The sequence below is a fragment of the Gambusia affinis genome, linkage group LG16 (genome assembly GCF_019740435.1).
Source record: "Gambusia affinis linkage group LG16, SWU_Gaff_1.0, whole genome shotgun sequence".
NCBI lineage: Eukaryota > Metazoa > Chordata > Actinopteri > Cyprinodontiformes > Poeciliidae > Gambusia > Gambusia affinis.
The window spans coordinates 6391773-6418719 of NC_057883.1; the positions used below are offsets into that span (position 1 = coordinate 6391773).

The following is a 26947-nucleotide window of genomic DNA, read 5'->3' on the forward strand; positions in this document are numbered from 1 at the left end:
GCAGCGGTAAACTGCACGTGCATCACATCTGTCAGTGACCAAACGAAACAGGAGCGTTTTCTGTACATGAAGTTTGATTAGTTCCTATAGAGTTAATTATTATTTGGCGTGTCTTCCTATATCGTAATGTGTTTGCGCTGTCCTGTTAGCCTTAAAAGTTGACATTTCTGTTCCCCGGATACATTTTCTTTCCACGTCAGTCCCAATATACTTCGCCCCCAAAATCTGATTTGTAAATGCGTCACTGTCCCGCCCCACGTTTACAAACTCTGCACTCAAATCAGGGACACTGCAGCGACTATGACCCGCTTTTAAGATGCAGTGAGGAAGAGGAGAAGAAGGGGGCATCAGTGCAGATAGAAAATAGAGAGAGAGAGAGGGAGTCAGTCCCACTTGGTAAGGAGAAGCTGGGGTTCAGTCTGGCTGCATCACAGGAGACACAGAGCCCGCATACCCGGAGCTGCCTGTCGCAGGTAAATAATCTCACTTTGCTACACGACAATAGGCTTCCTAACACAGCTTAAATATGCAGCTATCTCAGATCAATATGCATGTGAATGCAAGCTGTAGTGTAGTGCAGTCAACTATTGTCCTGTTGATAGCAGATGTCGCAATTAGATATTGCCTTTGAATGTGATGCTTTTCGGTAAAAGTTGAAAAGGGATTAGAACAACTGATTTCCTCACACAGCAGAGGCAGCTGTCCAAGGTGCTGAAATTGAAAAGATTTCCCTGTGGCAGGAAACTTAATGTCATCTTGACCACTCCAATGTCTCCAACAGACATTGTATAAAAAGTAGCGTAAGTGTCTTTGTATCAATTGCAGGTTAAAAGCACTGAAGACGGTCCTGTGAAGTTCCCATTCAATCCGTACGGGATTAATGGACCTCTACTATGGCCGAAAGGAGATGATTGTACACCCATCACTTGTTGTACAATAACAAGCATGATTTACCTGACTGTAATAAGCATTTTGTACATGCCCATTTTACTCTTTGAGGCATTTGTCTTGTCCAAAGGCAAGTATGAGAGGTCAGTTGTCCCAAGCTCTGCCTCCCGCCTGGTGGCACGAATGGATGGGGATGTAATAATAGGCGCCCTGTTTTCCGTACACCACCAGCCGTCAGCAGAGAAGGTTGCTGACAGGAAATGCGGAGAAGTCCGTGAGCAGTATGGCATCCAGAGAGTGGAGGCCATGTTCCACACCCTGGATCGAATAAACTCGGACCCCAACCTGCTACCCAACATCACCCTTGGCTGTGAAATCAGGGACTCCTGCTGGCATTCCTCTGTGGCCCTGGAGCAGAGCATTGAGTTCATACGGGACTCTCTCATCTCCATCCGAGACGATACGGAGGGCTCCAAGTGGTGCATTGAAGGGTCACCCTCTAGCCAGCCGCCTCCTACCAAGAAGCCCATCGCAGGAGTCATCGGTCCTGGCTCAAGCTCAGTTGCAATTCAAGTCCAGAACCTTCTGCAGCTGTTCAACATCCCACAGATTGCCTATTCTGCAACAAGCATTGACCTCAGTGATAAGACGTTGTTCAAGTACTTCCTCAGAGTTGTACCCTCGGACACACTACAAGCCAGAGCCCTGTTGGACATTGTCAAACAGTACAATTGGACCTATGTGTCAGCAGTACACACAGAGGGTAAGACATCATCCTTCTTTCTAGATGTTAAGTGATATTTTTATTGGAACCTAATGGCATTTTGTCACGTTACATCCAAAAATGATTAACAAAGTAGCAAAGAAGTGGGACATGCAAGGGAAATGATGCATGATTTTCAAAATCGTTAACCAATAATGAGCTAAACAGTACAATGTGTATGTCTGTCTTGACATGAACAAAATCTCTGAGTAGCAGAGACGACCCCCACATGGCATAAAGTTTATTTGTGGAATTCAAACAATGCCTCTTTAATAAATCAACTTCTTCTACTTTCATCGAAAGAACATATTGTCTTCAAGAAACCAGAGAAGTCTTAGACTTTCTAAAGAAAGTCTAAGACGAGAGGATCACAGAGAGTTTCATAACTGTCTCTCAGAACAAGCCGAGCGGGATCCGTCACTATAGTTGTTTCTTGATGATTCATAAAATCACTAGCATACGTGTACAGTATGGTGGCTTTGTAGAAGACGGCTTTGTTGTTTTAAGGTTGCTTGTGACGTTTCTTCAGTAACTTATTTTAAAGGAAGAAAGACAAAGGGCAGCACAGACACTTTCCTTTTCCATTATTGCTTACGATTAGCTTGTCCCTGGTAATAGAACCAGTTAGTTAATATGTTGATCATATATTTTAAATTCCTTTTATGATTTCAATGAATGCTTTCCTTCTTGTTTTTTGTAGTTTTGGAGTGACTGTAAACTTACTTAAATATTTGGTAATGCAATCTTTTGGACAAAAAAAATCTGATCCACTGGGTCAAGAATCAAACCAGCTGGGTTTTCTCTTGATACTCTGATGAACAAAACAAAAAACATATTGTGTCTTATTGGGCTTTCATGTGATAATTAACATTTAATGCGGAAGTGCAAGTAAAGTTTTTTGGACAGATTTCATGTTCAGTCCACCTGGACTATTACTTTGTAGAATAATCTTCCATTGTTGTTACTATTGTTCTTTGATTTGGCCATTCTGACACACGAACAGTGTAATTACGGTTATATGTTTTGGGAACCTGCTAGACAGTGAACTTTGTCCATGAACTTTGACCAGCTTCCCTGTTCCTTCTGATGAATAATTCCCACGGTATATTGCAGCTGCTACCATGTTCCACCATGCTGATGGTGTGTTCAGGGTGACTTACAGTCTGTTTCCAACACACGCAGCATTTTGGAGACATGCTGAAAAGTCTGGTTTTGATCAAGGGTGATTCCAAATGTTCACTTTTTTTACTTCTTCTGAGAAGCTCTAATGTTACTATGGATTCCTTGATTCTCTATTTTCAGTGCTTAAAGAATAAAGGGAACAGAAAGCAAATGCACACATTTTATTAGTTAAATCTGTAAAACGTTTCTGGCACTTCATATTTACTCAGTGTTTTGTGTTGGCCCGTCACATCAAGTTTAAATGATGTAAATGGCAGCTTGTTGTAAAATTGTAACAAAATGCTCAAATGTTTATGAGGTATGGATACTTTGGCAAGTCGCTGCAGGTGTTGTTGTGACCCCTGGGATTGACTGATGCACTGTTCGAGGCCTACTCCCCCTCTCACCTGTTCCTGGCACAGGAAACTGAATGAGACACAATGCAAACAGTGCATCCAAGTATTGGTACATTTTTCAAAAGGTGAAACTGTTGGTCGTCCCACAATGTGTCGTGTCACTCAATTAGGCAAAGCATCCAGCTTTTGGACAAATAGCTATTCTAGCCACGATTATGATCTGTGGCTCATTAGGCATTCAGTTTTGTGAGTTTCCTGGCTTATCCGGAGTACTGATCATCTGAGGTCTATGAAGGTCAAATCAGGCCTCTTTCCCTAATTGATTCTGGGTTTCTTTATAAAAGCCGTTAAATTCTTTATTAAGAAGTGTAATTTGCATTTGTAACATTTCTGTTCACAATACCAAGTGCTACATTTGAATGACACAAAAATAACATATACGTGAAACACATTTTCCAACTTTCGCATTACTGTAATCAAGCAATTAAATTAAAGGTTACAATGTACTCACCTATACAGGAACAAATATACATATTGAGTTGAAGCTGTGTCTTGTAATACTTTTTAAAGTATTTATACCCCTATTGAACATTTTGTCATGTTAAAACCAAAACCTCAGTGTGATTTGTTGGCATTTTATGTGACAAACCAACACAAAGTTGTTGTGTTTTTCTCCTAATCATACAGGCATTCCTGTAAGTCAGCAAGGGGATGAGAAGTAGAGGTGCAGAAAAAAAATCAGTTCTATAGAGAACTGCAATTTCTAATTCTGAATTGAATAAAAATGCTAAATCGATTTTAAGATGCATTTAAATTTTACGTCTTTGCAACTACACTGCATATTGCGTTAGACTGTAAAAGGCTGTCTCGCCCTCTGTATATATTTTTAACTATTCTGTAATATTTTTTTATTTAAGCTTATGCACAAACCTATTTTATTTAAATATAAACTGATGGAATTTGACACAGAAATGTAATCCCCCCCACTGCCTTTTCCTCTTGCCAGTCACGTATTTATACAAAATCTGCAGACCGATTGTTTCCGAAACGAATTGGAATTGGTTGGTACTGAAAGATTCACATCTCTAATCAATAGTCAGGAGGTTCTGTAAGTCTGGAGGAGCAATAAGGATCCACGACTCAGGTGGAGGAATCTGAAGTGAACTTCTTGTCACAAATCGAATGACTAAGAAAGACACTGTTGAGCGAAAGCCATAAGAAGTCAAATCTAAACGTTTTCTCAAGACATGCGAGTGACCTGGAAAGCATGTGGAAGAAGATACTTCGGTCAGATGAGACCAAACTTTTATGTCTACCGTGAGAGCACTGTCATGGTTAGAAATGGTGGTTCAGGCATTATCATGAGGGGATTTATTTCTTCAACAGGAACAGAGAAGCAGGACAGAGGTATTTCTAAAATAGATGGAGCTAAATACATCCCAAATAAGGCACATTGAAATTTGCAAATTTAAAAGTCACAAAATATGTAAAAACGCTGTATGGCAATTGCAAGAATCTCAAAATCCCTAACATGATTTGAAGTAAAATTTTAGACCTGCTTCATTTTTTTCATGACAAACATATGATAAATGTAGAAAGAGGAGATGATATTCCTGTTAAAACACAATAGACTTTCTTTGAGGTGATTAAAATCTGTTTGGCAAACAGATCAAAACCTGCAGTAAGCATGAAGCGCTATTTGATGTGTTTTGCCACAACTGATTGGTTTTTAAGAGCGGAGCAGGCAAGTGAAAACAAGATGCAAGTCTTTAACTTCTGTTACAGCATCCTCTGGATTCTTTACAACCCATGTTCTCTTCTGTGCCAAAAAACAAAAACAAAAAACAAGACAAGAAATTCATGTTCAGTGACACTTCAGTGAATCTGAAAAACCACGCCGTCAAGAAAAGTTACGAATGACAGCCTACTGATCGCATCTGTTCCCCTGCGAATGAGCCTCGGCTGACGGCTTCTCTCGTCTTCCTCAGGTAACTACGGCGAGAGCGGGATGGAAGCGTTCAAAGAGCTCGCCTCGCAGGAAGGGCTCTGCATCGCTCATTCTGACAAGATCTACAGCAACGCCGGCGAGAAGCACTTCGACCGGCTGCTCAGGAAGCTGCGGGAGCGTCTTCCCAAAGCCAGAGTTGTTGTCTGCTTCTGTGAAGGCATGACAGTCCGCGGGCTGCTCATGGCTATGAGGCGCCTCGGAGTGGCGGGAGAGTTCCTCCTAATTGGCAGGTTCGTTAGGGAATGTCTTCCCAAGGGGCTTCCAGCTTCATGTGTTGTTTTTTTTTTTTTTTTTTTCTTTAGGGCAGAAGCGAACAAGCTAAAGTTGCTTTTATCCTCAGCTGTTCTGTAAAAATAGGCTGTAAAACTCAGATTAGCTCCTTATTGATGGTACCAAGTAGGACTATAAACTGCACTTCAGGTCTCTGTCAAAGCATGTTTTTGTTCCGTATAAAATACGCAGGTAATTCTGTTATTATCGTTAATTATCCATAAACTTTTGATATCTTTATAAAAAACAGCCGATGCCATATTAAGATGTAATTCTTTTTTTATTTTGTGGTATTTATGTGACAATTATTGACCGTTTTTTGCAGATAGATTTACATCTTCCAGTTCCATTTCAATTACAGCGCCATCTGAACGCATTTCCTGCTTTTTCACATTTTTGTCACCACAAACCTCAGCATTTAAAAAAACTTTTTTGGGGGGGGTTGTATTTTGGTTGGAATTCAAAGCCCCAAATCAGTACTTTGTTGCATCACCTTCCTATGTGATTACAGCAGGGTGTTAATTAGAATTTTTTTTTTTATCAATGCACACCTTGAGACTGAAATGTTGTCAATTATTATTTACAGTTTAACTGAAGCTCAGTGGATGGTTGGCATGCCTGACCAGCTATTTTAAACTTGGGATTTCAAAATGTATAATTGTGTTATATTTTAGTTACCCGTGTCCCTGCAGTAGAAAGAAGGATACTATCACAAAATATTCTTAATGACAATAAATAAAATAGTATAATAGTCAATTGAAATGGTCTTTTAAAGATCTTTTACATTATTTTTTTATCTCCAAAGTGTGGTTTAAACTGGCAAAGTTTAAAAACTTACCTTGAAAAAGCGTGAAAAGCATGAAACCTATATTATTAAAAAATACATAAATAATAATAAACTAGAAACAACTGATAACACTTCTCAAGTAGTCATGTTTCTCTATTACATAAACCCTAATTTAATACTTTAAAGTATCACACAAAACCTTTGCAACTTTTATTAAGATTAAATGTTAATTTCTGTTCATCAAATGGCTTTCCTCATAACTTAAGAAAAAAAAAAAGAATATCACTCATCCTTGTCACTTGTTTAGAAACTATATTTTGGCGTGTAGATGTTCTCAGCCTGAATCAGTTATTACACAAAATTCACAGGAAACTCAAATGTTCTCAATCTTCCCTAAAAGTTCCTCTGAAGGCAGAAGGCGCTTTGAATCAAGCTCGCTGATGAATAATGCATCCACGCTGCAAGCTTTCCCGCTCCCTGTCAGATCTCCGGCAGGATGGGCTAATATGGGACAGCACCTCCAGCATAATCTGGGGAGTGTGCAGTAAGGAACATCAAAGCTAATACGGCAGAAATGATCCCATTGTGGAGTCGTGGTTCGTCGCTGGTCCAGATAGCAGCAGAATTGAGGCCGTAATTAAAGTTAAATCTCTTTCATTCGTTATAGATGTTTCACCGGTGGTGTGTTTCTCTTATTCGGGCATTAAAATGTCACCAGAATGTTTCTGAAACCCACATGATCAAGTAAAAAGCGCTTTCTCTCATGCTTCGTGCCTTCCATGGCTGGTGGGAAGGGTGCAGAAAAGCAGCCTGCGTGTGCGTGACAGAGTGCTTTCTGGGTCAAGGAGACTTCTAAAATGGAAAATGTTTTTTAGAGCATTGCAGTAAATGAACACACGCAGGCGCCTGTGCAGCGGGCCAACTGAGCGGCCTGGAGGTGCTGGTCATCGGCCATCCATCTTCTGTTCTGCTGTGTGGAGGAAGACAGAGACGGCTGTTCTCACACCTCCCAATCAACAAATGACTCTTTTAATCATCTCAGAAGCGATGCCCCCATTCGATGAACTATGTACTCATTTAGGCTTCAAATCTACCTTAAAATAATTTCCTCCTCTCATGCAGAATTAGTTTAAAATCATCTTTAGGTGAATAGTTTCAGTTTTGCCATGTGAAGCTAAATGATGTGCAAGTGTATGAACTCGTATGGACATCAGAGCTGTAGGTTTTTGGCACTGGGGGTGTCGACCTGGGGGTGGCGTGATGCTGTGAAGCAGATGGCCAGGTACTGTTGGACCGTCGTAGCACACAGCCTTTGTCAGCTCATTCTTGAAGTGTCAGCCAAGCCAAAAGTGCAACTGGCTCCCACAACCCAAATGCGGGTTTGAGGTGGGCTATTTTTGTCCTGCGGATAAACAGCAATTTGTCCAAAGATTACGTTTTAAGTCGGAAACGGCATGCTATGACCCAGATTTACTACTGATTACGGCACCTCAAACTTTTTCACATTGTAGCGCACTACAACCACTCCCTGCTATCTATTTAATTTGGATTTATGCGATAGATCAAGCACATAATATAAGATTTATATTTTTTCAAGGCAACTAGAAGACTTGTAAGAGGCAACAAAAGACTTGGGACAATAGGAAAGCTTTTAGCAATGCTAAAGCTTTGGTTTAGATGAAATCATCCTTTAGAATGACATAGAATCAAACCTAAATCCAATCAAAAGTCTGTCACAATTTGATACTGAAATATTTGTGCATAGAAACTCTCTTGCTAATCTGACCAAGGCCATTTCAGTGTCTAGACGTGAAAACCTGTTAGAGGTGTAACCCCCAAACAGCTGAAAGTTGCAGATTATCAGTGAAAAATGTGTAAACCATTCAGACTTTCCCTCTACTTTTTAGTTACATGCTACTTTGTGTTGTTCCATCACATGAAATCCCAACAAAACACATCAAGTTTGTGGTTGTACTGTGACAAAAAGTGAAAACATTCAGGATAGGCACGGTATTTAGCAGAAGCCTGGCTAGCATGCATATTTACCTTACGCTATGGGTTGCTGCTTCCTCAGTTTTGTCAAGGAAGAAACTGAAAAATCTGTGTTGGTTGTTCCCAGCAAGTGCTGAGGGTCTTATTGCTTATTCCTACGAAAAACATAGAGATTAGCCCAGGGGTCACCAACACGGTGCCCGTGGGCACCCAGTCGCCCGAGGGAACCTTATCAGTCGCCCATGGAGCAAGTTCTAAAAATAGCCATAGTCATTAGGGAGCACTGCCAAAGAAATTATTTAATTTGATGTTTTTACATTGAATTAATAACATTTGTTTATATTTAGATTTTTTTTTTTAAAGTAAATTACAAAAAATGTTTAAAATAAATTGCTTTATGCCTAAAACTCTTTTCTATGATTAAAGTTCAGAACTGCGCAGACGCCTGCAGGATTTTATCGGAGGGCAGCAGCGCCTGCAGCTGTACGGCTGCTCCCACTCTGCCTACCTTAAGATTTTCCTTGAAGTAAAAAAAGAAAATAATAATTTCTGAAATGTTTATTATCGAACCCTCTTTACAATTAACAAAATTGTGGAGAGAAAAAAGATCTTATGTGTCAAAACATCTTGTACATAGCGCACGTCTGAGTCTGTGGGGGTCAAAGGTCACACCAAAGATTAAATCTTATTGGTCAGTTTGCTTTTGTTTATTTGGCGGGTTGGCGCTTTTTCTGTAAGCTGAAAATGAACGACAGGAGTTTGAACCTCCGGTAGTTCTAAGAGGGGTTTGGATCCCATGGGTAGTCTTCGCTTCCATGTCTTTATAATTTAGCATCGTTTGTGTAAAAATAAAGAAAAAATTGAAAAAAAGGTGCGCTGCATTAGTGGTTTAGGTTTGTGAGGCTTTTGTGCGACGCATACATGATGCGCGTTGGAGAGGTGGTTGTGCTATTACAGGTCAGGTGCAGTGATAGTTTTGTACCTTCCAATCTGTCTGACTTTTTTTTTCCGACATCTGCTGGTGTCAGCCAACAGGTGACCCGTCAGCTTTTAAGTTTGCGAAACCACAAAAAAAAGCTAATAAACCGGCGACCCGCCAGAACCGCGCACTGTAAAAAGCTCAGGTGGGATCTTAGAACTATGGGAGGTTCAAACTCCACTCTTCATTTTTGGCTTACAGAAAAAGCAAACTGACCAATAAGACTCACACTCATGTACGCTACACACAAGATGTTTTGGCACAAAAGAACTTTTTCTTCTCTCCACAATTTTGTTAATAGTAAAGAGGATTGGATAATAAAAAATACAGTAACTTTTCTTTATTTTATTTAAAGGAAACTCTCACAGTGTGTACAGCTGCTGCAATAATCCAAACTCTCAGTCAATTGGGGGCAATTTAGAATCACACAGAAAAGCTCATAAAAGGAATCAAATTTAAAACTCTGAACTAAGAATTTCTGATCACATAATAGTAATTAACCATATCTGCCATGGTAAATTATTACTGATAACTATTGTGAGTAGACCCTAACATTAATATGATCAGGCAGCATGTATCATATATATATGTATATATACTCTTATTGTAAAGTCTGAGCCAAGAAAATGTATGTCTGTATCAAACAAGTAGCCTTTCGTGTTATTCTGTACCCGTGACGTAGCTCCCAGTCTCAAAAAGGTTGGTGACCCCTGGATTAGGCTTATGTAACCACTGCTAGGGAGCAAAACTAATAACGCACACGGTGGCAGAGTCAGCCAAGGTGCCAGTCGGGGTTCTCCCAATTACTGTCCCATGGAAAATTAGGTTTCTCATTAACTGGAGCTGCTGTTCCCTCCATTACAGAAGAAACTAATCAAACCTAATGCAAGGCACATAAAAGTTACCATTAAGAAAACCTGAAGAGACGCCAACACTTCCATCTAAAGGACTTTCATGCAGATTGTGCTCCATCTCTATATTCCATTTACATGCCTTTTCTTTAACATGTTTTTAATTTATTGCAGAAGATGAAGGTGAGTTCTTTGCAGACAGATTGTTAACCATAATAAGCGACACATGCAGTAAATAGAGATCATAACCAGTGCAGACACAGATTTCCCTCTTGAAACTCGGAGTGTGTGAGCTGGGTGAGAGTTTGAATCTCTTGGGGGCAGACTGCACCGCTACGCTCCTAATCTGTGAATTCTCACTGGACTTGTGACTGTGTCAGTGAACTCTGAGGCTTTTCTTGTCTTTTCTCGGCAAGTACAGCGAGAACCGCACACCCTTCGGAATCTGGAAAATGGAGTTGTGGAAACACAGGATAATATTTGAGAGAACTCTGAATTTATCACTGGCTTTCATTTATTTTTTTTTGTAGGTTTTCCTTTTTTTCCCCCCACACTCATTTTAGGGTTGTAGTCAGCGAGGGAATAGTCTGTGTTTTAATGGAACAACTTTACATTGTGTGTCATTTAATAAAGTACATTCTAACAAGACTGGGTGTTGCCCCAATATATTTCCAATATTTTGTCTTATGTGAGTAAAAAAAATTTAATACTGAAAAAGAAAATTGCTAAAGTTTTGGTGTTAACCAGCATTTGCAAAGTGAACACCTAAATTAATTACTTTTTAATTTCTAAAGTATTTAAGTATCTCATTGACAAAATGGCGCCCAGGAATGTCGCCCACTACCGCCGCTGCTAGCACCACCTAGCATGTATGCACGTGCCTTCAAAACGCTATCGCTCTCATTACGGACCTTCCAATCCCAACGGTAAAACATGGCGGCGGCAGAAACGTTTCTTCAGATTAGTTAATCTGGTTAATTGTGCCGTTTCCTGCAGTGACGGCTGGGCGGACCGTGTGGAGGTGGTGGAGGGATACGAGCACGAGGCTGTTGGCGGCATCACCGTGAAGCTACACTCCGAAGAGGTCTCCTCGTTCGACAATTACTTCCTGAAGCTCAAGCTCAGCACGAATACGCGCAACCCGTGGTTCCCGGAGTTCTGGCAGCATCGCTTTCAGTGCCGCCTTCCCGGACACCCGCAGGAGAACCTGAACTATGCCCGCAACTGCTCAGGTAGCATGTTTATTTTTTAGCAGAGAAAGTGTCTGTTTGTAACTTTGAAATATTGTGACGTGTCCAATGCCGGCAAGCAGGAGCCAAAAGGCCCCATGAAGTGGAACAACCTCTTTAAATATGAATTAGACTGCCTGAGGGCAAAATTCTCCACCAGTGAATCCTGTTCATTTTTTCATATTGTTCATTTGTGTGTTACTTGGCTTTCACAGAGGATGATGATCTAGGTAAATGAAGTGCTTTTCATTATTAAAGGAACACTGCTAATGTATTAGCTTTTCTTTTCTTGTTTTCTTGAAATGATGCTCGACAAGCATGTTTCTAAATGTTTTTTTTATGACACAGCTCTTTTTATTTATTCATAAGGTTGTTTTTTTTCCAACAAAAAGCTTGTATATATATTTACGTTTTGAATCAAACAATATGAGGGTTTTGTTGAAGAAAAAAGAAAAAGATTCTCTCTCTTGATATAAACGACACTTAAAGAAACTGATAAACGTAAATATAAATTGGTGCATGCAACACCTATTTTTCTTTTCAGTTGACACCTCTGGCTCTACTTTTGTGGATTTATGTTGCACTTTTTGTTAAAAAAAAAAAAAGTTTTTTGCAGCATTCATACATATTTTTTTTTCCTTCTAATATCTTTGGTCTGATGCACAAACCTGAAGCTTTTGTTTGCTCCCATGAGCTGTCATGTTTTAATTTAAGAAAAAAACAACGCATTAAAAATTGCATTAAAAAAATACTTATTTTTGTCTTTAATGTGGAAAGTAGTTCCCATTTGCTGTTTAGTCATTTTTATTGTTTTTATTTCTTATTTATTAATTTATTTTGGTTTAGAACTCCAAGATGGTGAGTGATTTTTTTTAATTTTATTTTATTTAATTTTTTTCTGAATGGAAACATAACGCTGCTCACCTCACAAATATACCTAGAGGTTGACTGACATTAAAATTGAAACACATTAATGATGCAATTAATCTCAGTGGACCTCTTCTATATGAAGCTATTGGGATGTTTGGTTTGGTGTTCCGAGAGCCCAATAATTGGTTTCGTTTGTGCTCTCTCGCCCTCCCTCCATGCTTTAAGGCAGTCGCATAAAACAGCCCAATAACTGGCTGAATCTTGCTGAATTTGCATGTGAGCACACAAACCTTGCTGTTCTATTCATATAGTACGCAGACAAAGTCCCGCTGTCATGCAGCCGAATAATCCCGACGTGCAGCAGTAGGCCCCTCTGCTTGCATGCAGACATCATAGCATCGCCGCATCATGACTGATGAGTGCAGCGAGCGTCAAAGACAAGGAGCTGCTAAAGTAGGTCATCACCAGTCGCTCCCTTCGGATGCTCACCCAGCTGCTAACCCGACTGTAGTTACTGTTCATGTGTTTGTTTGCACAGGCAGCTTTCCCAGCAGTTGTTTTGAAATCGTTATTGCAACATGCGCATCATCTAGGACAGGGGTGTCAAGCTCCAGTCCTCAAGGGCCGCTGTCCTGCAGTTTTTAGATGTGCCACAGGTACAAAACACTGGAATGAAATGGCTTAATTACCTCCTCCTTGTGTAGACCAGTTCTCCAAAGCCTTGCTAATGACCTAATTATACTATTCAGGTGTGGTGCAGCGGAGGCACATCTAAAAGTTGCAGGACAGCGGCCCTCGAGGACTGCAGTTTGACACCCCTGATCTAGGAGGAGATGCTAATAAAGAAATACCGTCACCTGCTGCTGCTTAGAGCGGGTGAAATCTGTTATTCCCCCCCAGAAAGTATTGCATGATTTCTCAACAAAGTAATCGAGGTGCCATATAACAGGAGACGAGGGAGAAGAAAACCAGCAGCAGAAAACAATAAAGTCATATTTGTCTTTGGAAAATTTAAGTCCAATTGTGAGATATGTTTAATGAACTGTTCTCCTGGAAATCAGCCAACATTTTATTTCCACCCCCTGTTTTTTATTTTAACAAATCCAAAAATGTGTTTTAAGGAATCTATGAAATTGATGCGTTGATGCTAGTCTCAATCTAAAATAATCTTCTTCTTTTTTTCTTTTGTACATTTACAAATATGATGCCTCATGAATCACAGAAGTTCAGTTAATAGAGATTAACCCTGATCATTCTCTGGTTTTTCATATTTTAGACTACAGATGATCACATATATTGTTAAGAAAGAGTGAAATAGCTGTTGAACTTTAGCAACAACAGAAACTCCTACACTCAGATACCAGCTTCTCCATCATCATCATCATCATCATCATTTTGCTCACACAGGATTGGAATATGCACTGGATATGCAAGCAAGCAATAGAAAACATTTTCTTTCTTTTTTTGGGAGTGCTTGTAGGAAGCCATATCACAAACATAAAACAACCCTTACAGATTTTTCTTTGTTTACACAAAGCCCAGAGAAAGCTGTTTCTTTAACAGCATAGTTCAAGGTGAAGGACAGTGCAATCACTCTCGCACAAAGGAGGACTGGACAGAAAGACTGGAAAGAAATTCAGTCATACTTAGGCGAAACACTAATAATTCTTGCTTTAGGATAAACCTTGCCAGCCTTCACACTGGTGCTTAGGTCTGCAACATGAACGCCTGAACCCATCCATCTTTTGGCTGATTTTGGTGTGCCACTAAAATCACATACACATTCAAAACTACATTTAAATACTGTTAAGATATAGCAGTTCAATAATAAAAAGGGTTGTTTTTTTTTAAAAAACAGATAAAAACCCCCCAATATTTTTGTTGGTTTTGACATAATTTATATTACGCACCACAATTAGCAGCCATGTGTGGAAGCCGAGAGCAGACGTATGTAGCTTTTCCTGATGGTGTTCTCGAAACAACGAGTGTGTGTGTTGAACTGTTTAGATTTTTATTTGCAAAAATATTTTAAAACCATTTTTTCATTTAAATGGTTACAAAAGTCTTGAAGACAACTATGTTCAAGGCAGCAAGATGGGCTTTGTCATCAATGCCATCTACGCCATGGCACACGGTCTCCCTTCCACTTCACAGCTGTGCTCTTCTTATATTTTATCGTGTCAGGTAAAGTCTCAGTAAAACACAGCAAGTGTTACATAAGTAAGGGTTTAAGGAGTACAGACACTTTTCCAAGGCATGTGCATGTACAGGATAATGCTATCTTGTACTGATAGTGAAGGTTAAGACTGCAGTGTAATGCATCATTATTAGTTGCTTTAGCTTGCATTGCAAGAAACAAAACAAAACCAAACAAAAAAAATCAGACTTCAGGGATTTTCAGCGAGAAGATGCAAAATATTGAACACAGCAATTAACACAAAAAGATTGCCGCAAGAGAGGTTTAAGTACAATGTGAAATGCTTAATTAAAAAAACCGCTTTCTCCAGCTTGCATTACATTGAACTGATAGGGTGTGTTTGAAAAATCACATACTCTGATGTTACCCATTTTTTAAGTATTTGTTAATCCCTGCAGTGAGACATGAAATTAGGAAGCTAAATAAAAGAAAAACCCGTGTGACTTCGGGCTATTAACCGTGGTCAAGCAGAATACAGAGTCGATGTGGTGCAGGTTTTTAAGAGAGTCGGACCATTTCTAATTGAATCCTGACTCATGACTCCAAGAATGAATAGTTTTGCCATGGTAACAAGGTTTCTTTGAAGCCATTTTCTGAGACTTCCAGTTCCTTAAAAGCAGTCTCCCACAGAGGACAAAAAAAAAACAAAACAAAAAAACGAGCGCGTTTCCAGCAGCTTGAAGTCAGAGACATTTTCTGCATCTGTGTGCACCCTATCACTCCTTTGTAATACCTTGCATCCTGCCAGGCAACCTGTTGGGTACATCCGACCCTGAGAGATGACATAAAACATGCTACTGCTTGCATTAACCAGGCACTGTACGGCTTTTCCCTTTTAAAAAATGAATACACTTGTCTTGTAGGAGACTCCTTACTGTTGTCTCCTTTATGGGCAGGTTACGAAAGTCTTGAAGACAACTATGTTCAAGACAGCAAGATGGGCTTTGTCATCAATGCCATCTACGCCATGGCACACGGTCTGCATGACATGCATTCTGACCTCTGTCCCGGCCATGTGGGACTGTGTGATGACATGAAACCCATCGATGGAAGCCATTTGCTGGAGTTTCTACTCAAGACGTCCTTCACAGGAGTGTCCGGGGAGGACATATGGTTTGATGAGAATGGAGACTCTCCTGGAAGGTAAGCTACTTTATATGTATGGTTGAAAGCATGGTCTTTTGCCACAATTGTGGTTAATATACAATCGAAATCTCATAGGCATTGTCTTAAAAAAAAAAAAAAAAAAACTGTCCATGCTTGAAAACCCTCCAATGTGGCTCAATGAAAACAAATCTATAAAGAGGAGTGGGCTAACATTCATCCAAAGCAATGTAAAAGACTTACTACCAGTTTTTACTGACACTTGCCGTCAAGGCTGGAAAGTCAAGTTATTGGATTCAGGAAGTGGTTAATTGTTTTTGAAATAGATGTGCCACGGTTGTTCTGAATATCTTTTTGTCCCTCAATAAATTATGAATTTAAAATTGCTTGTTGTATTTACTCGTATTGTATTTGTCCTTATATTAAAAAAATTGCTTGATGAAGTCAGGTACTTATGAACAAGAAATCTATTGGGAAGGAAAGTAATCACCTTTAAGGTAAAAAAAAAGAGAAAGAAATATCACTAATTTGAACAACAAAACATGGGAAAAACTGACTTGAAAAGGAGTCTGTTAAGGAGTCTTTTTTTACCTACAAATTATTTAGATTACCTTGTTGTCATTTTTCTCCCGCCCATCCTCACTCAGGTATGAGATTATGAACTTCCAGCGTGTGGAGCCTGGTGTTTATGACTACATCAACATTGGCTCGTGGCACGAGGGCATGCTGAGCCTCGACGACGAAATGATCCAGATCAACAGCAGTGACATGGTCCGCTCCGTCTGCAGCGAGCCCTGCTCCAAAGGAGAAATCAAGGTTCAGGACTAATCTTTTACACGCTGTGATTAGACTTCACTGGTGGCTGACATCTTTAATCTGAGAAAGTCTATATCCCACAAGTGATAAGAGACTTTATTCATACTCTTTAATTGTCTATTTAACTGTACAGTGTTTGTTGATAGCTTGCTAACTAGCTAACCAGCTACCTTAATAGTTAGCTAGACAGCTAGCTAACTAGCTAGATAGCTAACTTGATAGTTAGCTAACTATCTAAATAGTTACAGTTGCTAGCTAACTATCCAGTGAGGTAGTTAGCTAGCAGCCTAACAATTAATGTAGATCTTCATAAACATCTTATTAATCAACAAAACAAATTATTGTTACAAGCATTGCAATTCCAGTTGAGACATTTTTTGTTTTCTATAAATAATTCAGTTCTTACTCACAACTGTAGTAAGTTATTTTTTAGTAAAAAATTTCAAAAATAATTGTTCCACTACCAATTTGTTACTTATAACTTTTCTTTCTTTAAACCTTCTATGTTTTAAAGAAATATTAAATATTTACTGGCTTTCCTTTTGTTCTGGGCAGCAGAGAGTCACACAATGGTATTTTTAGATAAGCAGTTTAATTTTTTTGTTTCCTGTGGATAGGTGATAAGAAAGGGGGAGGTGAGCTGCTGCTGGATATGCACTGCCTGCAAGGACAATGAGTATGTGCAGGATGAGTTCACATGCAAGGCCTGTGAGCTGGGCTGGTGGCCTGACGAAGAACTGGAGGGTACGTTTGTTCGTCCCCTCCTCGTTTTCACAGCTGCTGTAAAGTTATGTCAGTTTTGAAGACGAGACGATAGAGGATCTAAAAGTCTATCATCAGAATTGTACCAAATCACCAGATAATGAATAAGTAAGACTGTGTGGAGTTCCAGTCAGACGGTTTGATACATTGATTATCTGCATGAATGTCATACACATTTTGTTACATTTGATTTCAACCACTCAGTCTTTTTTTTCTTTCTTGTGAAGGGCCAATTACTCAATGATCTTCAATTGCAAATTGGGAGCACAGTTTTAAATTCACTGTGCATTTCCTCTCTACATAGAATCAACATACAGCATATTAGCTCAAATAAATACATACACCACCAATATCTGGAGGAATCATGCATGTTTCAGAGAAATATATCTCATCAAGGTTCTGAAGTAATTCTAGTTGGATATTCAACCACTCATCTTTGTAGTAATTGGTAAATTTTAAGTATAGTCACATTTACAACCTAGTTTTAGTCTGGGCAATTCCAGAGCTTAATGTTTTCCTGGGTAACACTCCACAACCAGATTTGATGTGTTTGATATGATTGTCCACCATCTGACCCAAGCTGTCACCCTCAGACAAAGAAAAATTGATTAAGATGCGCAAGAACAATCAGATTTTTCTTCTTTTTATGGAGGACCCAACTGCTACACCTGAACAAAATGTTTTGTCTGATTAGAAAAGGGTTATTATGTTTGGTTTGTTTGCGTTCATGCTGACTTAAACTGGGGTTACTTTAGTTTCCAGAGTATCTATTCCTTTGGCATTATGCTTCCAAGCAGCGACAATCGCTTGACTTACAAAACCAAAAAGTTCCCCCAAGCTCTTACTTCTCCTGCCAGAACTACTGCACCCTGTACAGTTTGTCCTGCTAAGAGTTTTCTGCATCCCAAACCTGTTCTGTCCTATTTTCATTGCCTTCCCATGACACCTGAGAGCACATTCATCATCTTCACCATTTCAACCGACAGCAGCCCTATTCCACTTACCACTCTTCTGGCCCACTTTAGCAAGGCCTTATACGCCTTTCCAAACAAAAGGCATCTTCTTAACACATTAATCACACGCAAGCTTCTGCATTTTTATTAGCAACAGCATAACAGTGTTGATGACACCAACAGAAACGGATCACCCCTTCACTGTCTATGTGTAGTTCAAAAGTGTTAGAAAATATAAAAATTCCACATTCCCCTTGTACTCTACGAATGGAAAAAAATATAGGTGACATGTGCAGCTACATGTGCAGTATGTAGCTGCACATTTCAAACTGATGTCTGAAATGTGCAGCTACATACTTTGTCCTGCTTCTTCGGCCCCCTCTAGCCTGGCTGCAGCCCAGCCTGGCCATGGCTCAGTTGAAAGGCGTTTATTTATAGTTGAGCTAAAAACCTACTTTAGAAATTACTGTATTTTCTCCGGCTAAGATGGTCATCATTTCTTGTACATGCAGTCATGTAAAGTAGCCTGAAGTCTGAAGGGCTTTTTATTTCAAAATTATTTATTCACCTTTGAGTTGATGGCCAATCTAATATAATCATATTTTGTCAGGTCTATATATAATGGCTAAGATCCATTATATATATGGATATAATCCCTATCCATGTATTGATAGGGATTTTATGATTTGACCACACGAAGTAGTTGTTTTAAGTGCTTAAATGCTGTAAAAAAAGAAATTTCTTACAAAGAGAACTAAGTTTGTTGTGCATTTGCCTTTAGCTCTTTTGATGTGCAAAAGTCAAAACTTTTGTATATCAAGAGGCTGAAATGACCCATTATTCTTTGCAAGATAGCTCAAGCAACTTTAAGGTCTTGCTACCGATTCTAAGTTGGATTTAGGTTTGACCTAAATCCAGTCTAGCTCATTAATATAATTTGATTGCTATTCGGGCTCTTGCTGTATGTTAATGCTGTTGTCCATCAACATACTTCTCCCTAATCTTTAGTCTTTTGCAGTCTCTAATAGGACTTCCATCTTGTTTCTGCTGAATAAAAATCATTCCTACATCATAAAGCCACCACCGTTCTGTAAACTAAGCGTAGTCTTAGTTTTCCACCACACATACTATTTTGCATGTTGGCTAAAAAGTTTGATTTTGGCCTGGTTTGAGCACCATTTTTACACACATTTCATCTTGGCCCTATAGATTATGTAGCAAGCCTTATAGGTAGGCCACTCTTCTTCCACAATGGCCAGATGTGAACAGTTTCTCCCACTTGAGCTGTCGATCTGTGCAACTCCCTCTAAGTTATCATGGACTTCTTGTTGCTCCTCTCATAAATGCTTTTTTTTTTGCTGGCCTCTCAAATTAGGGTTAGTTTCTTAAAAGGTTTTCATTCTGGCTTTTCCTTTTTCAATAAAGGATTAAACAGCATCCTTTGAGATGTTCAAAGTTTGGAATTGTGCTTTCTTGCATAACTTTGCTGTGATTTTTGCCTAAACGTTCCTTTTTCCTGACCTATCTGCTGTCTTCTTTGGTCTTTGTGATGGTAATGTTCTTTAGCAAACCTCTGATGCCTTCTTAGAAAGCTCTATTTCCTTTAAATTAATTCATTTCATTTGAAAAAACAAATATTGTAATATTCCGTTATTATCCCCGAGCACCAGAGAGAGGTTTTGCGACTAACACTGGTTTATTTAGGTCAAACATAACAGGGCGGTTCTCAAAGAAATACCAGCCAACTCTCTCGTCCTCTGACAACAGCCCCCTCCCTCCCAAAAAGCGTTCCAAGATTTCTTCCGGTATAACCTCAAAAATAAACAGTAACCGTGCAACAACACATCATAATCCATTACTGATCAATAAAATGTCATGTTGGTCTGTCACATAAAATCCCCACAATGTTGCTGGTCAACTCGACCAACCACTGTGAGGTTTGTGATTCTGTGACACGATGAAAAATAGCTTTTATTCTCCCGGCAGGTTGCGAACCAATTCCCCTGCACTACCTGGAGTGGAGCAATCCAGAATCCATCATCCAGGTTGTCTTCTCCTGCGTGGGCATCCTGGTTACGTCATTCGTTGCTTTCATCTTCGTCCTGTACCGTGACACGCCTGTGGTGAAGTCATCCAGCCGCGAGCTCTGCTACATTATCCTGGCTGGGATCTTCCTTGGATACCTGTGCCCTTTCACCCTCATAGCCCGACCCACAGTGGTGTCCTGCTACCTTCAGAGACTTCTCGTCGGACTCTCGGCCGCCATGTGCTACTCTGCACTCGTGACCAAAACCAATCGCATCGCTCGCATCCTGGCGGGCAGCAAGAAGAAGATCTGCACCAGGAAGCCAAGGTTTATGAGCGCGTGGGCTCAGGTGGTCATCGCCTCGATACTTATCAGTCTTCAGTTGACGTTGGAAGTTACGCTTATCATCATGGAGCCTCCCGAACCGATCAAATCCTATCCCAGCATCAGAGAAGTGTTTCTGATCTGCAACACCAGCAACCTCGGCGTTGTGGCGCCACTGGGCTACAATGGTTTGCTCATCATGAGCTGCACCTACTATGCCTTCAAGACCCGCAATGTTCCCGCCAATTTCAACGAAGCCAAGTACATCGCCTTCACCATGTACACCACGTGCATCATCTGGCTCGCCTTTGTGCCAATCTACTTCGGCAGCAACTACAAGATCATCACCACGTCGTTCTCCGTGAGCCTCAGCGTGACCGTGGCTTTGGGGTGCATGTTCACGCCAAAGATGTACATCATTATCGCGAAGCCAGAGCGGAACGTACGCAGCGCGTTCACCACGTCCGACGCCGTGCGCATGCACGTCGGCGACGGCAAGATCGCCTGCCGAAGCAACAGCCTCCTCAACATGTTCAAGAGGAAGAAGAACGCCGGGAACGGCAGGTGAGTTCATTAATTGAGTCTGAGTCCTGCTCCCGAGGCACCTCAGGGATGCTCGTTTTACTGGAACTCCCTCTCTGAGGGAGCTTGACATCTAGCTGTATTTACTGCCAGAGAGGCACCTGTTGTAAAGTGTGGCAAATATAGGCCATCACTTAATTCACACAGACGTGTCATCCTTTGATCTGTTGGCGAATTTAAAACAAGCATCCCTATGTGCTGAGGGATTAAAAAAATAATAATAAAAAGGGTTTCTACAGGACTCATTGAACTAAAGACCAGACCAGAAAATACATCTCGGGTCAGAAGTTTGCATGCATTAACCACTGGCATAAATGTCTGTTCATTTAAAACTTTTAGTCATTCATTCAATGGCAAACTTTTTTCACGATTGACTTTTTTTGTTTGTCTTTACTAGAATTGGTAGCACAACGTGTATGTATTCTTGACTTCCATACTGGCTCAAATATATACAATAACTGGCCAATTTATAGTTGTGTGTTTGGCCTGTTTGTGTTGTGTGAACACCCACTCCTTTACAAATTTTAGCTACTAATTTGGCGGTACTGATAAACCTTCATTATTCCCACTTCTATTTGCAATGCATCACTGTCACTGGCAGCAAAACAGATCCATTACATGATGCTGCCGTCACCATGCTTGACCGTTGTACCAACACATTTAAGTGAATTCTGCAATTTCTTCCAAGACAAGTGGTCAAATATTCTACTAGAATTGATCTGGAAGCTTGTTTAAGTTGTTAAGGTGCAACTTACCAGGAGACATTTAACCAAATAGTGTTACAAGTGTGTAGTTAAAATCGAGCCTCTGTCAATTAGGGAAAAATTCACAATCAATCAAGTGCAGTGAAGTTTTGTTTTTAAAAATACTGAAATTGCTTATTTTATGGGTAGTCTACTCAGGAAAAAGAAAGATTGAAGTGTATTACTGAACATTACTTGACATTCATGCCAATCTTGAATGCATGTAAGCTTCAGACTAAAAATATGAGACTTTTGTGTGCTAATTTAAACTCTCTATTAAACCTGAAGATACCCTGAAATACCACCTATAGGCTGAAAATAAACTAGAACATATATATAAAAAACACAGTTAGTTTCAAACTAGCATGATTTTCTGACATGAACTTGAACCTGTCTTTTCTTCTACACCTTTGCGGGTTCCTGCGCAGTAACAGCCATCTTTATTTTGTTCATAGTTCTAATGGAAAGTCTGTGTCATGGTCTGAACCAGGTGCAAGACATCCTCCCAAAGGGGATCATATGTGGCACAGACTGTCAGTGCATGTGAAGAGACAGGAAGCAGGTTCCAATCAGATGGCTGTCATCAAACCCTTAACTAATACCTACCAAAACACTGCCGGGGAGTTCTCAGACCTCAGCACTAAGACGTTGTACAATGTGGCTGAGGAGGACGAAAACGACCCGCTCACTTACAGCTCCCCCGCCACTCCCCCAATGATGGCCCACGGACAGATGCCAGCCTGTGACATGACAAAAGAGGCGGCCGGGGACGTGGAGCTCTATTCCCTGGAGCGTCTCCAGCAAAATAGCGTTATCCCTCAACACTGCGTCACGGACCGCCTGCAGGAGGAGATTGTTCTGAACAAATTCAGGAGTGACACCCATGAGCTCGTTGACGATGTGTGCCTGCCTCCGGCTGTTTCAGGCATGCCGGTGTATCACCAGGCTCACCTCATCCAGCAGGAACCCATCCTGCCTGTCCATCTTGACCCATTTGATGAGGAGCCCGTCTCCCCTTTCGAGGAGGAGGAAGAAATGGAGAGCGAGCAGTTCGGCCTCCTACAGGGCTACATGTATAACAACACCCAGGCTCACGACGAAGACGAGGACGAGGAGGACATGATTGAGGTCAAATTAGCAATGGAGGACTCCGTCGCCCTAATGCCTCCGTCCCCTTTCCGCGATTGCTCTGGTACCCCAGTAAGCCCATTTCCCAACTCTCCAGTGTCTGAGTCCGTCTTGTGCACACTTCCAAATGTGACGTATGCCTCTGTCATTCTTGGAGACTACAAGCAGAGTGCTTCGACTCTGTGATTTGATGCCCTAAACGTTAAAGATGCAGTATGTAACTTTAATTAAAAAAATTATCTTTTTACATATTTGTTAAAACTGTCACCATGTTTGGACCATAATGGTTTGAGACAATTTGTGAAAAAATCGATCTCCTCCGACTCCTCCATGAGCTACTATTGTCGTCTGAAGAAATGCACCACTCCCAATCAAAAACAACTAATCAGAGCCAGGAGGAGGGTCTTAACGCTGTCATTCATCGTTGTGTACACGCTGCTAAATGTGCTAATGGTGGAGAAACAACTCACCTTTACAGAAGAACCGTTTATCGCAGTCATCAGTCGCCATACTAACTAGCTTGAGCATTCAGGACAGACTGTGGTCGGTGTAGCATAGCAGAAAGCAAGAAGGGGGAGATCAATGGGAGAATGAGCAGCGCTACACAAAGGGGTGATTGACAACGTTAAGACCCTCTTCCTGGCTCTGATGGGTTGTTTCTAGATAGCACTGGGAGAACGCAGAGGAGCTTGATCCTTTTTTTCCCCCACGGGTTATTTCTCAAACAATACTGTCACGACATAGTGTCAGTTTCAACAAATATGTCAAAAATATTTTTTAGGAAAGTTACATACTGCAGTTTTAAGAGTTCTGCTACATGTTCAAGTTTACATCAACATGCGCTGTATGTGATAATATACAAGGTAAAAGTCACTCTGTGGTCGTTTTCACTCGATAGCTTTTACTTAAGTTCCTAAATTTTATAAGAATTAAATACGCCGTATGCAGTAGTGAAAGATCTTGCAAACACGCTGTATATTTCTGACGTAATATTTTACATTTAAGTAGATTCTGCCTTTACTTGACAATTGAATAAGATTGCCAGTGCATACATGTACATTTATTTATTTGAAAACAGATTTTTAACCAATCTAACTATAGTTTCAGTATAAGACTATTCATTTTGACAGTGTGCTAAGGAAAATGTGTCTTGTGTTTACACATTGTAACTGCTGTCTCTCATCAGATAAGAGGAGGATATAAGCAGCTGTTGGGTTTTAGATTGTCTCGTTTATGTTATTGTAGAATTAGATGAGGTGAAGAAAAAGCTGCTCGTAGAAGTTTAAGCTGAAGAACAGTGCAGCCAGGCTACACAAGTTCTACACTAGCTTAGCATAAAACCAGAAGTATAAAAGTTTCTTCACCAAAATGGCCGCAGTTTGTGGCTCCAATCAACTCCCATTTCAGAACTTTTGTTCCTACAAAACATTTTCCTCAAGCTTTTCTGACTTCATTACCAAAATGCACTTTCTCTCACTTGTGAGCAGGGATTTGTTTATAAAATCTCCCTTTAATTATTAACAGTGGTTTAGTTTCAACAACTCATACTTTCATTTTGCACCCAGATATTGTTATTTTATTCCCTTACTCCAGTTGTTGCGTATCAGTTCAGTTTTTTTTCCTAATTATTTTTATGATGAATAGTTATAAAATGGTCACGTATAATTTAATAACATTATTTTCTAAAGATTCTAAATTCTATTCTAGTTTTATGTATATCATTTCTGATCACTATTTGGACCAGATGATTCCATTGAATTATGTCAGATTTTGTCCCTGATTAATCCAACAACTGTGGCTGACCTGTTGTGGGAAGATATTAAATAATGAAGTCATAAAACCACATTTCCTTACAGTAGGCTATATTTAAAAGATGGGAAAACATATTGCCTGACATTTGTGTCATAGTGTCCACAAATGTCTACTTTGGTTGATAGAAAAGGGCAAAAACACACAATGTCTCAGCAGAACACAACAGCTATGACAGCTGCAAGAAAGGTTGGTTGTTGTTGTTGTCAGTTGTGAATGTTGAAAATGAATGTACAGTGCTGAGAAATCCTAAAACCAGGTCTTGAACCAGCAGAGCAGGCCCAGAGCGTTACACTGCCACCACCGTGTTTCACTGCTGGTATCATGTCGTTTTTCTGTAATGACATGTCAGCTTTGCTCCGGATGTAATGGGACACTTTCCGCAAAGCTCCACTGCTGTCTCAACAGTCGACAGAATAATTTCCCATATGTCTTCTTGGGGATCACTGGGAGGTTGTTTGGGAAACATGAGACAGGGCCATGTGGTCATATTGGTTCTGGTCTTAGAACTCTGCCCTGGATGCCGATTTTGCTTAGGCTCTGTCCCATCAAAACTGATCTCAACTTCTTCTTCTTGGCTCTTTTGTGACCTGTCTGTTCTTGAACCCAGTCCTGGGGAGATTCAATAATGTCCCGTTTTGTCCATTTGTGGATAATGCCTTTCATTTTCTTTGTCTGGGCTCCCAATGTCTTATAAATTGCTTTGTAGCCTTTTCCAAACTGCTAGGTGTCATTGACGTTGATTTCCCACCTGTTCTTGAAGTTTTAAGATTACGCCATCAGTGTTTAGAATACTGAAGTCTTTCAGCGTACTTCAATCAAGTTCTATGGTGATTTCTTGAGTCTAACGGTTTGGCAGTAATCCTTGTATTTTGCTAAAGAATCTGATGCTGGAAATGTGGTTAATACTAGCTACTTCATGATGTGAGGAATCCTTCTTTTTTTCACATCAGGCCAGGTGTGTTTAGATGGACTTTTATCTTTAATAAAGAAAATTAAACTCCTTTTTGGTTTTGCTCTGTCCATGACTGTCTGATATTAAATTTGTTTGATCTAAATATGACTAGGCACAAACTAACATTTTTAACACTTGGATGTTTTAATTAGAAAACATTAGAAAAAGTATGTGGATTTTTTGTAACCTTTGAGCAAGGTCCGTCTAGTTTTATGCTGAGCTAAAAGATGCTAAGCTAGCTAGTGGATGTTATTCTTCCTTTAGCGTGCACAAAGGCATATTTCGTCATGTACAATTAACTCGAAAGGTCAAACTATTGCTTAAGTGAACTTTTTAATTTATTTATTTCTTTTGAAAAATGTATATTTATTTATATGTCCCACAAGACTGTATCATGAATGTAGCAGAGGACAACTTCAAGTGCCACATTTTCATTAAAACTTTGTCTTTTATACGTTCGACACATTTCTATGGTCTTGAAATACATGTAAATCAAGTGAAAAATTTGTATCTTTTATAATAATACGTCTTATGTCAGAGCTAGGTATGACTATAAGTTATTTTATGTATATTTGTTTTGTGAATGTATGAATTGTGTATCATATTTTGGTATTCAGATTGTATCTATATGTGTTACAGTATTACAGTAGACAGAAGACTATAGCTGTAAGACTTTCTGGTTTTTCTCAGTTTCTTAAATATTTAGATTCTGAAAGTCTATCTGTGCTATATAATAAGAGAAGTGCTTCTGTTACCATTAGTAACCAAGCTATTTTCAGATCATTACACTGTATTTACTGTTGGCAATCATTTGAATTATACTTGTCAAAATGGGGTGAATTAAAACTTTTTATGCTTTTTGTTGTCTGTTTCATGATGAACATGTGTAGCTCTCCGAGTTGAGGCTAACATCGCTCATAATTGTTTTATTGAAGATTTCATTACCTCCATGTTTGTTTTTTTTTTCTTTTAAACCAAACATAAGATTACTCAAGAAATGGTCCTCAGTAAAATATAGATTTTGTATACTGTTTACTTCAGTATTTATTTTTTATTTTAGAACAGCATTTTTCAAATTGCCCACCAATTAACTTTCTGTAAAAACAAAACAAATAAATACCTGATTAAATATCTACCAGCTCATTAACCATAAAAGAAAATGTTTGTTGACTTATTGGGAGACATGGTGCACAGAAAAACTCAACAGACTGTTGTGAATTCATTTTACTGATCCTGTGGTATCCTCAGATTTTTTGAGTGAGGATACATGGTTTCAAAGGTTTAACAAATAAAAATATAAAAAACATGTCTGTTATATTCGACCCCAATTCACCTTGACACCCTTAAATAAAACTAACTGCCTTGAGAAGTCACCTAATTAGTAAATAAAGTTG

General features: G+C 39.6%; 1 protein-coding gene across 2 annotated transcripts; it reads left to right on the top strand.

Annotated features, from left to right (window-relative positions):
* The first annotated feature begins 326 nt into the window (after positions 1 to 326).
* Positions 327 to 26411, top strand: grm1b (glutamate receptor, metabotropic 1b). Of its 2 annotated transcripts, XM_044143415.1 has the most exons (11): positions 327 to 473; positions 826 to 1651; positions 5157 to 5406; positions 11052 to 11287; positions 11500 to 11514; positions 12131 to 12142; positions 15248 to 15494; positions 16103 to 16271; positions 16889 to 17015; positions 19973 to 20900; positions 22152 to 22402. In XM_044143415.1, exons 2-11 carry the CDS (start codon positions 946 to 948, stop codon positions 22258 to 22260), a joined length of 2799 nt encoding a protein of 932 aa, XP_043999350.1. In that variant the 5' UTR covers positions 327 to 473; positions 826 to 945; the 3' UTR covers positions 22261 to 22402. The 2 variants fall into 2 exon arrangements, with proteins under 2 accessions (XP_043999350.1, XP_043999349.1); XM_044143414.1 differs by lacking the exon at positions 12131 to 12142 and having other exon boundaries at positions 22117 to 26411.
* Positions 26412 to 26947: the final 536 nt, after the last annotated feature.